General features: G+C 41.8%; 1 protein-coding gene across 2 annotated transcripts in view; it reads right to left on the bottom strand.

The window, feature by feature from the left end:
- Window positions 1-11,797, bottom strand: part of LOC146198151 (protein O-mannosyl-transferase TMTC4-like) — a 40,653-nt gene extending 28,856 nt beyond the window's left edge. The window contains exons 1-6 of one of the 2 annotated variants that reach the window (XM_084593480.1): window positions 11,728-11,797; window positions 9,818-10,206; window positions 8,947-9,127; window positions 7,180-7,267; window positions 5,605-5,696; window positions 2,542-2,631 (exon numbers count right to left, since the gene is read on the bottom strand). In XM_084593480.1, the coding sequence (XP_084449606.1) occupies window positions 2,542-2,631; window positions 5,605-5,696; window positions 7,180-7,267; window positions 8,947-9,127; window positions 9,818-10,182 (816 nt within the window). In that variant the 5' untranslated portion in view covers window positions 10,183-10,206; window positions 11,728-11,797. Of the gene's footprint in view, window positions 1-2,541; window positions 2,632-5,604; window positions 5,697-7,179; window positions 7,268-8,946; window positions 9,128-9,817; window positions 10,207-11,641 lie in introns of both variants that reach the window. The other variant, XM_084593479.1, reaches the window with a different exon arrangement.
- Between the last annotated feature and the right edge of the window lie 1,343 nt (window positions 11,798-13,140).

Genomic DNA, 13,140 nt, shown 5'->3' with positions numbered 1-13,140 from the left:
TTAGTACTACTCTAGTTTATTGTTTCTATGAATACCACCCTTCTGCCATCTTTTCTATGGCATATTTACTCGATCCTTCCATCAGATCCTTCCTTTGCTCTTCGCCAGATTACATAACATCCGTGCAAAGCACTGATAAAAAAGCAACTCAAGTGGCGTTTACGCATCACACTTCGTTATTTTCATACCTGGATAGGGATCTTGACTGAGCTTACCAGCCATGCCAAAACGAAACGCCTCCAAGAGCAGATTAACTAGTCCACTGGTACACCATGCTACATGGCATATCACAAAACTTTCTTCTACCAACCATGCGGAAAGAAAGACATTATTCATTAGTCATGGGGCGCGTTCCTAAAAGTACCTTCTCATGTGTGCTCATTTCGAGAGCAGTTGCCAAAAGTGCCTCTCCCATACTTAGGCACATTGGGGAACGTGACTGGAAGCCATGGAATGCTTCTCCCTTTTCACCCAAAGGCTGTCACAGACAGTTTTTCAGATCACGAGAGTGCCTCAGTAAGGAGGGCACAAGCTGGCCTCTCTCAGGACAACCTTCAAGGGTCTCTGGTGTACTCGCGCAAAAGCTTCACTTATCTGGTGAGCACTATAAAAATCTGAAATTTGAGAAGTGTAATCCGCACTACCAACACCGAACTAACTGAGAATGTACAGCAACGAACTGCTGCTCTTCCTCATGGAGCAGTTACCAAAAAGATCCGCACATGCTTGCTGTCTCTCCTGGACAAAAATAATGAGTTTAAATATCAAGAAGTTTACAAGAGTACTTGCCAGCGAACATTCTATGATACTGGAGAGTGTAAAGCCATCAGATGTTTCAAAGTACAAGCACGCTCTCGTAGCATCAGTTGATATCAGGTGTTGCTTTCACTTACAATCTTGTTCTGAGTGAGAAGAGGCATAACTTGGAGCCCATTAACCTGAAGATGGTGCTTGTGTGCTACTGCTTTTTATAATTTTAGGCGATTTCTAGATAGATGGTGTTTATTTATTCGGAGCATTCAGCGGATGCAGTATTTAAGCCAATGGAGAACAATTTATTTTGACGGCCATATTCAGAGTCAAGCAACAATGTACAACTACATTTTCTTGCATCAGGCATTTCCACTGCCTCAACCTTCCTAATGACAAACGGCATAAGAAGGGGGCATGGCTCCAGATGCTTAAAGCCATTAAATACAGAACACTGTTTACATAAATGGCAATGTATATCAATTTTTGAATAATGTGTATGTTCACAATAAATATGTTTAATATCTGTACGAGAGAAGACTGAGTTCATATATGAGATAAGTTGAATTAATGATATTTGTATTAATTTCTAAATACATGAACTCCTTCCTGTCAAAGCATTTATTGTTTGTTTTTCCATTTTTGCCAAACACAGAACATCTCTTCTTTTATTATATACCTTAAGTGTTTTCAACCACTGTATTTACGTTTTATGGTTTATAGTGCCGGTTTTTCTCCATTTGGTGGCTAAAATATAACTGCCACTGCTGATTTTTGGTGCCTAAAAATCCGGCCTCTGCTGACACACTCTGAACAGGGGATCCCCCATGCCTTTCTTTTCCCTGCCCAGCCTCCGTGAAGATGCATTTGTCTAGCATATGGCCTTTGCTATGCCGAACTAAAGCGTCGGTGCCAGCAGTGCCATCTGGCGCTTGGGACAAGCCAGTTTGGTGCTCACATTTCATCAGAGACTCTGAGCAGCCCCTGCCAGGCTGTCTAGTAGAGATGGGGGAGAGAGGAACACCATGGGAGGACTGTGGAATACATCAAGGAGTAGTTGAACCGAGAACTTGAAGCTGGAGATGTACTAGGTGGTAATAATAATAATAATAATAATAATAATAATAATAATAATAATAATAATAATAATAATAATAATAATAATAATAATAATAATAATAATAATTAATGCCTTTATTCATCCAAGGAGTACACATGATTATGACAGGTCAGCCCAAGCCAAAAAGGCTTGCCGGGCTGTACTCGACACTTGAGGGGGAAGAGGGGCTACATATCGCTAGAGAGCTAAATGTGTGCACAAATCAGTGTGACAACACAAACACACAGACAAAAAAAAAAGATTTCATTCAACATGACAAATATAGTTGCATAGCCCAATTTCAAACAAACAACATGTCAGCTAATTTTTTAAATGACACTAACAGATACTAAAGATGACATTAAGCTAGCTGCGCATAAGTAGAGAGCGAGCCAGAAAGTGCCCATTCGTCGCAAATTGTCCAGCCAGCAAGAAACTACCCTGGAGCCGACATCAACAGCCCGATGCTTATCTTTGATCGGACCTTGACAACTCCAAACAGCTTAGCTATGCCACACTCTGATCGTGCATGACCTCTCCTAAATTCTTCTCTTTCTGAGGAATATGAACAAGATTCGTCACAACAGCTGCGAGAAATCTCATAATACTGTTTGTTTTAAAACCTAGAAGACCACAAAAAGGACATAAATGAACTCTAGAAGTCATCACAAGGAACAAGGCGCAGTTCTTACCTTAGATTCACTGAAGTTACTTCTCCAGGTGGTGATGCTGAGTGAGTCAAATTTACAGATGATGACTATGTCATAAATGAAGCACAGCCCCTGTAAAAAAGAAAAAGAGAGCTAGCGTGGTTTCTTGGCCTATGGCTGAGAGCACCAGCAAAATTAACTATTAAATAACCACAACTTCCCTCACTTCCACAAGTATGTGAACATATACAGATGTATGTACTGCAACCCGACCAACTGTCTCTGGTAATTTACTCTGTTTAACGGGAGCGACAAACAGAGCACTAGAGGCTGCCAAAAACACACTACACAATGATAGACACAAAAATTTTACCGTCAGAGTTTGTGCTAATTTTCTAGCCATTCTATTCAACAGAAGCCTTTTAGATGCATGGGAAGCAGACCTGAGTTTACCAGACGCTTTTAGCTTCATACTTCTTAGTCTAGTGCAATGAGCAGCACTACAGGCCCATGAATTTTTTTCATTACTGTTTTTGTCTCTGAAATAAGACTAAGAACAACTTTTATGTTATAATCCAACTGACCACTATGAGCTTTAGTTGATCATAATGTTGCAACATGCAAAAAATGGTGTTACAATACATAGCTGAAAAGTGAATCTCGCATGGAACATCACGCTTTCTGTCACTGCTTTCATTTTATATTATTTGTTATAAGAGCTGGTATACAATGAAGACAGCAGCTACATTCTACTGCCTGGCTTAAATGCGAACTTATGCCAGAAAGACCATGACACCAAGTTACGAGGCTTGCCAAGTACGCTAGTTTGCTCTGCTCAGCTCAGTCATGAAATGATCAAATCAAATTTTCTCGACGCACCAAAATCACAAATAATCCTCTGAAGAACTAGTTTGGCTAGCAGATACAGGATAAATAAGAAATTATCATGAATTAAGTCTACGTGCTACATTAGAGCACAGAGTTAACAGGGCACTGGCAAGTACATGAGGAAGCCAAGAATTAAAAATGATGGCCTTTTAAATGTACTATATTCTAAGGTAGTACGACGACCTTTACAAGCAGCCCCCAAACAACTGCTTCTCCACAAAACACGTTAGAGAACATGGAGACCTTGCATTTTTTTTAATGATGTTTCACACCTTTGTCCTTGCCAAGGAAGACATAGTATTGCAAAAAAACTGACATTTTTTTGCTAGTACTCCATGCCCACAAGTGTTGGTTTCTTTGACTTGCGAATGTGTTCACACGTCACAATGTTGTTACTATGTCCAGTAACACTGAATCAAATTCCCAGACCACTAAGAAAGAATCATCCCAGTAATGCAGTGAGCTAGCTTCACTTATAAAATCTTTATATGAAAGAATGAATTCTAGGTGTGAAGAAGTTATGGTAAGAAGTTATGACCATGCTTAATAAAGTAAAGGAGGCCCAAAATTCAATGGACACCAGCTTGCGGATATTGACAGTCACCTTAGTGTAGTCAAAGAAAAGCATTTGCACATCTGAGGCACTCGTGGTTGAATGTTTTGCTCCACAGGTCATGAGACTTTTTCAGAGAGTGAACAAACTTGAAGACTGTTCACACCAAGAATACCTAATATTCCATGGTATCGCCGATACTCTTAGAGAAGCGTGGCCCAAATTTCTACAAAAGGTGACCTTGTACTGCTGAATTTGCTGCTTTCAATCTCGGGAAAAGCACAGTCGAGCCTGGGTATATAAAAATATTGTGTACACTGAACAGCCTGAATATCTCCTTCGAAATCCATGCAATCCAATTTTGCACTCTCAGTGCAAAAACATAGCAGTGTTATTTGCGTTTATAAAATTCCCACTAAAGGAACATTCAATACATATATCGAACTGCTCACCGAACCCCTGCAAGGGGCACTTCTTCTAATAGCACCCTTGCGATAACTTTTTGCGCATGGAGCCGAGACGACTAAGAGACCTTGGGCACATGCTTGCAGCATGAACGCTTTAAAACTTCATGATGAGGTGAACACCTTGTCTGCTTGAAAATGGCCTTTGGTTTATCATGCTTGTTTTAAATATGAAACTGCTGTTATGCGGGGAAGTCAGCATTCGATGCAGCAGTCGTCGTGCAGGGAAACCAGCCAAGCTGACCAAAGGCTTGCGGCAGCTCTCGCATGGCCTGCTTCGCTGCTGAAGTCGACGCAGAAATCAAATGTACTCAATTCTTATTAAAATGACGTTTCATTTATAGTGTACCACGATAGAATTAGACCTCTTATAACCGCTGTGGCTTTTCCCAAAACATCATGTACTGCGACTTTGATGCAAGCCCTAACTCCACGGTGCTTCTGCTGCATGGCACAAGATGCTATCAGTGCGAGCTTTGACGCTCCGGTGGCCCACAGAGCGGCACGTGAGGGTTAGGGCACCTAGTAAGGGTGCTCCCTAGTAAACGTGTGTCGAGGGCGCCCCCTTTTTGATGCCTAGAGCGTAGTTCTGCTCGATGCATGAGTGCGCCTTGCGGGTCAGCATACACGTGGCAAGCAGTGTGCAAGGAAGTGCCTCCCTAGTATGTGTACACAGTTTTCACTCTTCTGGGTAACAAAGTAGCTCATCTCTTGACACGTTTTATAGGTTGAATTATCGATATATCGAACTATTCCTCCATCCCCTTCGAGTTCGATATATCTGAGGTCAACTGTACTGCTGCCTCAGAAAGCAAGTTAAAATCTGCAAAGGCAATTGTAAGTGGAGAAGTCTGCAGACTAACAAGAACTACAAGGAGAGAGTTGATTTTTCTGCACAAAGTGACAAAAAGTTTCCAGCACATTAAAAGATGTGTCACACTGACAATAAATGTTATGCTTACTAAAAATGAAAAACGTAAGTAAATAAATTAGCAACTAAATAAAAGGCTTTAATATAGTAATTGTAGCAGTATCAACAGCATCAGCAGCACTCTGCTGGCCAGAATGAAGATTTGAACATCAACATCACAATAACAGCCTCATAGCCTTGAAAGGTGAAATGGCTACACCAGAAGAGAACTCTCTTCTAGAAAGTTGCAGGCAACAACAAAGAATATTGTGGACAGAAAATGTGCTTACAATGACTGTGATGCCAGGCTCTTTGCACAGCATGGACACAATGCTGAACGACACGGATGTGAGCAACCACAAGCATGATGACCAGGCACTCTCTGAAGAAATTAAAAGGGAAGCAATTTCACTGCACACCTATCAGTGACATAATGCCATCAAATGGTGCCTAACTTTTAAAGTCACACATAGTAAGCCATGAAGAATATGCTTGCAATATGCGCATGAGATCAAAATATGTAATGGTTCGAGCCAAGTGCAAAAAGAACTAAGGTTTAATTACCATTTCAAAGGTTGCTAATAAGCCCAACCTGCCACTCTTCAATGCATTGTCTCAGATGCACTTCATAAATATGTCCTGGGACAGATTGTCCATGCGGTTGTCAGGATTAGTGCTATATTTTTCAATGCATTGTCTCAGATGCACTTCATAAATATGTCCTGGGACAGATTGTCCATGCGGTTGTCAGGATTAGTGCTATATTTTTCAAACCGATCATATAGGCCATAAGATGACATGCTTTATTATAGTCAGTGAGAGAATAGTTGCTGCTTTTAAATTTGAAGGTATTCATGTATAAGCCAGTCATCATAAGAGAGGTATATTTGTGATGTGAACAGGCTTAATTTTGTCTTCATTTTATTTAAGCTGTTCTTACATACTGCAGCCTCCCATGAGGCTGCAGTGTGTAATAACATGAAGGGATAAAATGTTTTTCATTTTAGATTTAAGCCAATGAGGATGACAGTGACGGCGCTCTCAGTAGCAGAAATGTTGAGCAACCTGTGACCTTTAAGATATTTAATTCTTTACAGCTGACACTAGTTACCACCAGAACACTCAAATGAAAAAGAGCCAATTAAGAGCACTAGTATCTTTGTCCATTATTTTAATCAATGTACTATAACTCTGGAAGGGAAAAATAAACATTGCCACATATTACAAGCATTCCTGAGACTCGCATTAAAGTAAATGAAGCCATGCCACTAACTGGCAGATCCACATTTAACTACTGTAACACAAAGGACACATGCGTAAGGAAAGAACAGAATTCAGCTTCTGAGCATGCACACCAGGACGGAATCTGATGATATGCTGGCGATAGCCTTTGGCCTATATCGTGGAGTGCATGCCACGATTGACAAAACCAAAGCAGTGGAAATGACCAAACAGCACCTTGAGCACAAGTGGCAGGGATGGCTAGATATAAAATTGATATGAACAACACATTGACGAACGTTGTGTGGAACGCTTTTGTAGGCTTGATCCAAAACCCATTATGACCTTCCGTAAAACAGGGTTCGGGCAATACAACCACCATCATCATCATATGAGCCCCAGTCTCTTTTGTCCTGTATCCTTTAAGCCTCACAATTAATTGTGGGTCAAAACAAGACAGCCCTATCCTCCTTATTACAACAAGTAACACATTCCACACTCATCACTATTACTGATTGTTATCTGAAAAGAATTGGCAGAACATATTGCAAAACCACAGCTTAAAAGACTGTCTCTGTGACTCAAAATTGTTTATCACACTGGTACCTGTTAGAATTAACACCTATGAAAATAAGCTCACACACCTGAAGAGCAGCAGCGAACGAAGGACAGGAAAGAGAGGATGAAGAAGACAGAGCACAGCAGGTCTGCCCTGCCCACCACAGCAGCAACCTGCGTAGCGAATGCAGAACCATTGCATTTTAAATAAAATACAGGGATCCAAGGAACGCTGCACAGTGATGCCTGACAACATTTCTGAGGTGCAGATGAGCGCCAGACATACTTTATGGCAGGCTTTCACTGAACTGTCTACACGCATGGCTGATGAAAACCCGAGTGTCAGCAGTTTCGCTGAAACTGCACAAGAAAAAAAAAATAAAAATGTGCTCGTAAAATAGGTTGAAAGTCCATAGCTGAAAAAAGTGTAAAAGGGACACGTGAATAAAAAATAGAAGGCCAGGTAGAAGTGCGAACTCTCAAACGAGTTAGCGCCTGTCCCTGTCTTTCTTTTCTATTCTTCACCTGTGTGCACCTTATGCGAAATTTTCTGCTCTTCCAAGATAGGAAGCCGCATGCCCTCTGCTATTAACTGGTCTTATGAGCCACTTTCAGGTGGCAAGAGAGATTTCTGCGAACTCAGAAGCTGCATGGCCTGGTGAGTTACAACGGCTCAGCGGCTGTCAGCTTATCACACAAAGTCATCGCATGGCTTGTCACCATGAATTGTAGGTCTATACAACTATTAAAATATAAAACACCAAGAAGTAGCAAAGCCAGCCCTCAAAAGCCGAATTCAGTTCAGGAGGTTCCCTTCACATTTCACATTCTCTCCTTCAAGGCACTCAATGTTAGCCCTACCAAAACCCTGCCCCAACAAATGAGGTTTTAGTAAATGCAGGCTCATTCATAAATGCATTTTCGTGTGACCTGAGTCACATTTGCTGCTGGATAGAGTTTGTTGCAGACTATTTTGAGCATATCAGAAAAAATGTTAGAAGTTAGAGAAGGATAAAAACTCAATCAAGCTGGTCAAGATCCATGCTATTCAAGGCATTTCGTGGCTGATAAACATTATGCTTTGAAGGTGACTTAATCCTTCAATACCAAAATTATGAAGGAATCAAAAAACAAAAATCATTACCTCCATATTGCACTAGCCATATTAACAAGGTTTTTTTAAAAAGCCAATATAAAGAAAAAGCTAGCTCCACTAAATTCTGAGAAACCAGTATGTCGTTGATTAGCACCGATTAGCACCTGGTCCAGTAAATGCAGCCAGTACGAGTTATGTGAAAGACTAACTCAGAAAGCCGGAACCTGCTCAAATGCCCAGGAACATTAAACAATCTTTTATTTGACAAATGTCCCCCTATTTTTTCTAAAAAAATGCTGCTAAAAACTAAGAGGTAAGGAGTATTTAAATTCTGTTTGAAAAGTGCACATCTGCGCCTCTTTTTTCATCACTCAACATCCCTGCAGTATGTTAACATCAAATTTTGTATGCGAGGTCCATGTAATGGTGAGAAACTGCATATGAATGACATGTTGCAGATTCACAAACCTCAGAAGGGTCAAGTTACCACTGGCACTGTGCCCATGCCACCCACCTTACCAGTTTGTAAAACAAACTAGGAAACCTACAGTAAAACAAACTACAAACCTTACAGTAAGACAGGCCCAGCATGCTTGTTTGCTAGCTCAGCATTGTGCATTATAAGCTCTATTGTGGCAAGGACACATGTTGTGCCATTCTCCTCTTAATTTTTCAACAACTAGGTGCCAAGGTTCACCCTCCCAGTGTTTTCTTCTCCTAAGACATCACTGTAAGCGTTCAATGCAGCTACACATACACTTTCTGTGTGGACAGGATGCACAGCGAACAGGAGGGCACAGAGGACGGAGGCCCGTGGAGCCCCCTGCAGGAGTACTCCAAAGAGCCGCAAGGAGAGGAAGGATACCAATGCGTGGAGGACCACGTTGACAGCATGGAAGTGACTGGCCACAAGGCCACCAGCCAACATATAGTTGAGTCTGGAACAAAGCATCAAAAAGAGAACATTGCAAACACTCAAGTGCCAATCGCAGCTATCCCTCGACAAGTACTCCAGTTAGTTGTGCCCCCAGTGCACACAGCAGTAAAGGCACTTATGCAAATTAGAAGGAACTAAGATGAGGTACAAAAAAGGAAACACCGACAAAATGATCTCCAAGAATGACTCCTACAGTACAGTATAATTCAACATTTAACTGCACAAACACAAACCAATATACAACTAACAAAGAGCGCAGCTCATTCGTGCCTTTTTTTATGCGTCCTGGCCCTGCACTGTTTCATACTTGGTCATTTTCAAATTAAAACTTCATGTGTTGAGCATCATTACAGCTTAATTTCTCGAGCTGATAACAAAGACTGCATATATCTGCTGTCTGCCTCAGTGGCTGGTAAAATACAGTATATGTATGGAAAGCAACCAGAGTAATCACGTAGAGCAGTCACCATCTTGCAGTCACAATGACGGTTGGTTATGGAATGGTATGCCAGTCCTGAAGTGCTAAGGCGCATTATTTAGTTAATAAAGAAACTGATAAAAAAGAAACTGAGAAAGAAAAGATTCACGTGAAAGTCAAGGTACATTGAAGGAAACATTTTTTGAGGTCTTATGAAAACCACAATCCAATAAAGATACAACCAAGTCTTATGAAATCTTTGTATGAACTCACTTGAAAGTTAAGGTTGTGAGTGGTCGGTATGACTTATGGCTTGACTCTGCCTGCAGGCGGGTGCCCCAGAAGTCATCCTCAAAAATGCGCCTGATGGGAGCCTCTGGCCGCACATCCACATTGTGCACCACTGCCTCTGTGTCATCAAACACAAAGTCACCGGCCAGGCTATGGGCAAAGCAGGCTAGGGAAGCTCCCACAACCAAACAGGGTCCGAAGCGAACAGCCCATTTGGGCACCGGAAGTGCTTCGTCCCAGCTATGGCAGACCTCTTTGGACCACTCTTTTTTGGGACACTTGAGTCCTGTCGAGTTTCGATTGTGGTCGAACATAGCTGCCGTGGCTTTGATGCCAGACCATGGCATGGGTCATGATAATGCCATGGTTGCCTGCATACGGAATGAAGTTGTCAGTGGTGCAGCACAAAACAGAAATTTCGGCACCATAATTCTAGAGGGGCAGTGATACAGAACACTTGTTTTCATCCTTGCACTAGGACAACAGAACTATATTACAGTTTGCAAGTTATTGAAATTGAAAACTGGTATACAAAGAATTCTTTGCATTTGCAAAGAAACCATTGGTTGACAGAAGCACTCATGAGTCAACTCACTCAAGCTGTTATAAATTCAGATATGATATTTGTCCTGAGTTAACCGAGACCAGCGTTACATTCAGATCAAGACCCGAGTTGTGAGAGCGTCTGAATTCACATTCAGAAAATGATCCGAGTTGTGAGTGAGTCAGCATATTATTATTTGGGTCGCAAATTTGGACTCAGGCTCAGATCGAGTTGTTTTTGTAGTTGTTGTTGTCCAAATAACTTATGGCACATACACACAGAGGGGGATCGGCCAAGATCTCAGATCAAGATCTGTTTTTGCAATGACGGTGCGCACTTCTTTTTCCTCTATTGCTGACAGCGAAGGGAGGAAAGATCCACTACTGCGAACGAGGGTGCTTGGAAGGCTCAGCAGCTTAGCAATGTCTCCAGGAAACCGAAGAAGAGAATTCCGTGGAACGCCTTGCTGCCCATCTGCGAGGTATATTTTGTACATCTGGCACAAGAAAAATGCTAGCAATGTTATACACGTTTTGAACCTGCACGTAAGATATGACAAACGCCACAGTGGTGGCAAGGTACGGTGACATCGCACAGCACACGTTCGTTTCTTGCATTTTGCCTCCATCGAAATGCGGCCGATGCAATCGGCATTCGGTCCCGCATTTTTGGGCTCAGCAGTCGAACGGCACAGCCACTAAACCATCGCGGGCAGGTAGTGCCAAATGATTTCCCTTCAAGAATCTCAACATGAATAGCCATGTGCCCAAGAAAGATTACGTCAACATTGCAGTGTCGCCTCTTTCACGGAGTGTTGAGCGCATGATGTACACTCCACCACATCTGCTGCGCTTCACCGCAACTGATCACTCAGCTTAAGTAAACTTAGATCACGATTCAAGCTGTTTAAATAACGTGCTTTGTCAGTCTATTGTTTGTAGAAAGATTCCTCAATTTTTTTTACGCATGACCATCGCGCAATGAAATACTACGGCAGATTTTGTGAAGGAACAAAAATTTGGACACCATCGGAGTCTCTCCTGCAACTAAAGACAGCTTTCAACGAATTGCCAAACAGTTAAGAATTCAAAATTGCCACTAAGCTATGTAGGTCCAATGCAAAAGCCTGATATCCAGTTTTTCAACTAGACACTGAAATAAGTGAGAGTCCGTACGGCAACATCATCGCGCGCACATCCGATACATAGATACGTAGACAGGCACGTTAATTTACTTCCCAGAACAAAGGAGTTGCTACGTACCGCGTCCATTGTGCAACTACGATCGAAAAACTAAGCAAGTGTTTCACAATGAACAGGTAGGTCCGCGAGCGCAACCATCTGTTTACCTATGATCCCAGCATCTACGAAGCCCTACAAGCCAGACAAGCATGGACAACTGAACCCGGCAAACCGGCCGTGTTTAAGTCATGTGACCAAAGAAGGTTTCGCTTTCGCTTTCAAGAGCGACCTGAAAACGATTCGATGCTGCAACACTTTTCTTCTATGCTGCTTGTTTTTTTCCCATTTAGTTTACCCTAATTCAGTAAGATAAAAGTAATTTAGGAAAAAGGAAAGAAGGTAATTTAAAAATAGCTTAAGTAATGCCGTGAAGTGAAGTAGCACTTATATTATTTCTTTATCGCTTAGTAAAAACTGTAAACGTCCAAGCACCAAGCTCAGTTATTTAGTTCCACTCAGAAACTCATGCGTTGTTTTCGTGAAGTAAAGTCTCGAGTGGTGGATTTTTTAGCAACGCATGGTTTTATTTAACAGAATGAAGTGTACTTACAAAATTGAAGACCACGGAAGGGCAACTTCCGCATTGGCGTAAGCAGTGAACAAAGATCCATTACTCGTATTAAATAGTTTTATTTGGGCGTATCACAGAAGTCGATCAGTGTCTCTAAATATATTGGTCAGTTGTCACCCACTCCATTGAGCATATGTCTTTGGAAAGCTTAACATTAGAATAAAAAATACAGGCGTGAATACTGTAAAACGTGACGTCTTTCATTCATTTTTGTTTTTGTTTTTTAATCTAGCGCTGTGCATTTATTTGGGAGCTCGGGGCAGCGAGGGTATGTAAAATTCACGTCGTTCAGTTTTTCCGTTTTCTATTTCTTAATTCTGCATTCGCATATTGCATTTGTCATATGATCTACGTTTGCTGCAAGATCCGATATTCCAGCCGTGGTGGCTGCATTTCGATGAGCGGCAGCCAACGAGATCTGCAAACGGCTCGGTTGGCTCCCGGCCCGGATCGTGATAGCATAGGCAATGTAGGAAGATCAACTACTTGACTACACTTGTTATGCCACATGTCTGGCCAAATTCATGATTCATCGTATTTATTAACACATCGGATTACACTATATATAATTTCAATTAGGTTGATATGGGCGGACATGTATTATATGTATTTTTTATCATATATTATCATGTAAATCACGTTTAGCACATCACAAATGTAACACAAGCCATATACGACCAATGAAGGGCCGTAGTGCGTGGTCCGTGCCACGGTCTCTCCTCAGTTTACATTCATCCGGATATACCCCCTAGAGCAGGAAGAGGATCGAGCTCGCTGCTGCCCGCCTGCTTTAGAACACTGCATGGGCTCGTGCCGACCCGAAAACTCGGATCGGGCTCGCAGGCCAGGCCAAGCCAGGGCTTGGACTCTTCCACCCGGCCTGGGCCAACACAGTCAAAAAGAACAATTGACATTGCATTGCATTACCAATGGGAATCAAATGAAATCA

This window comes from Amblyomma maculatum, chromosome 2 (genome assembly GCF_055883805.1).
Source record: "Amblyomma maculatum isolate TAMU_Amacu chromosome 2, ASM5588380v1, whole genome shotgun sequence".
In the NCBI taxonomy this organism is placed as follows: domain Eukaryota; kingdom Metazoa; phylum Arthropoda; class Arachnida; order Ixodida; family Ixodidae; genus Amblyomma; species Amblyomma maculatum.
This window is presented reverse-complemented; position numbering and strand designations above follow the sequence as displayed.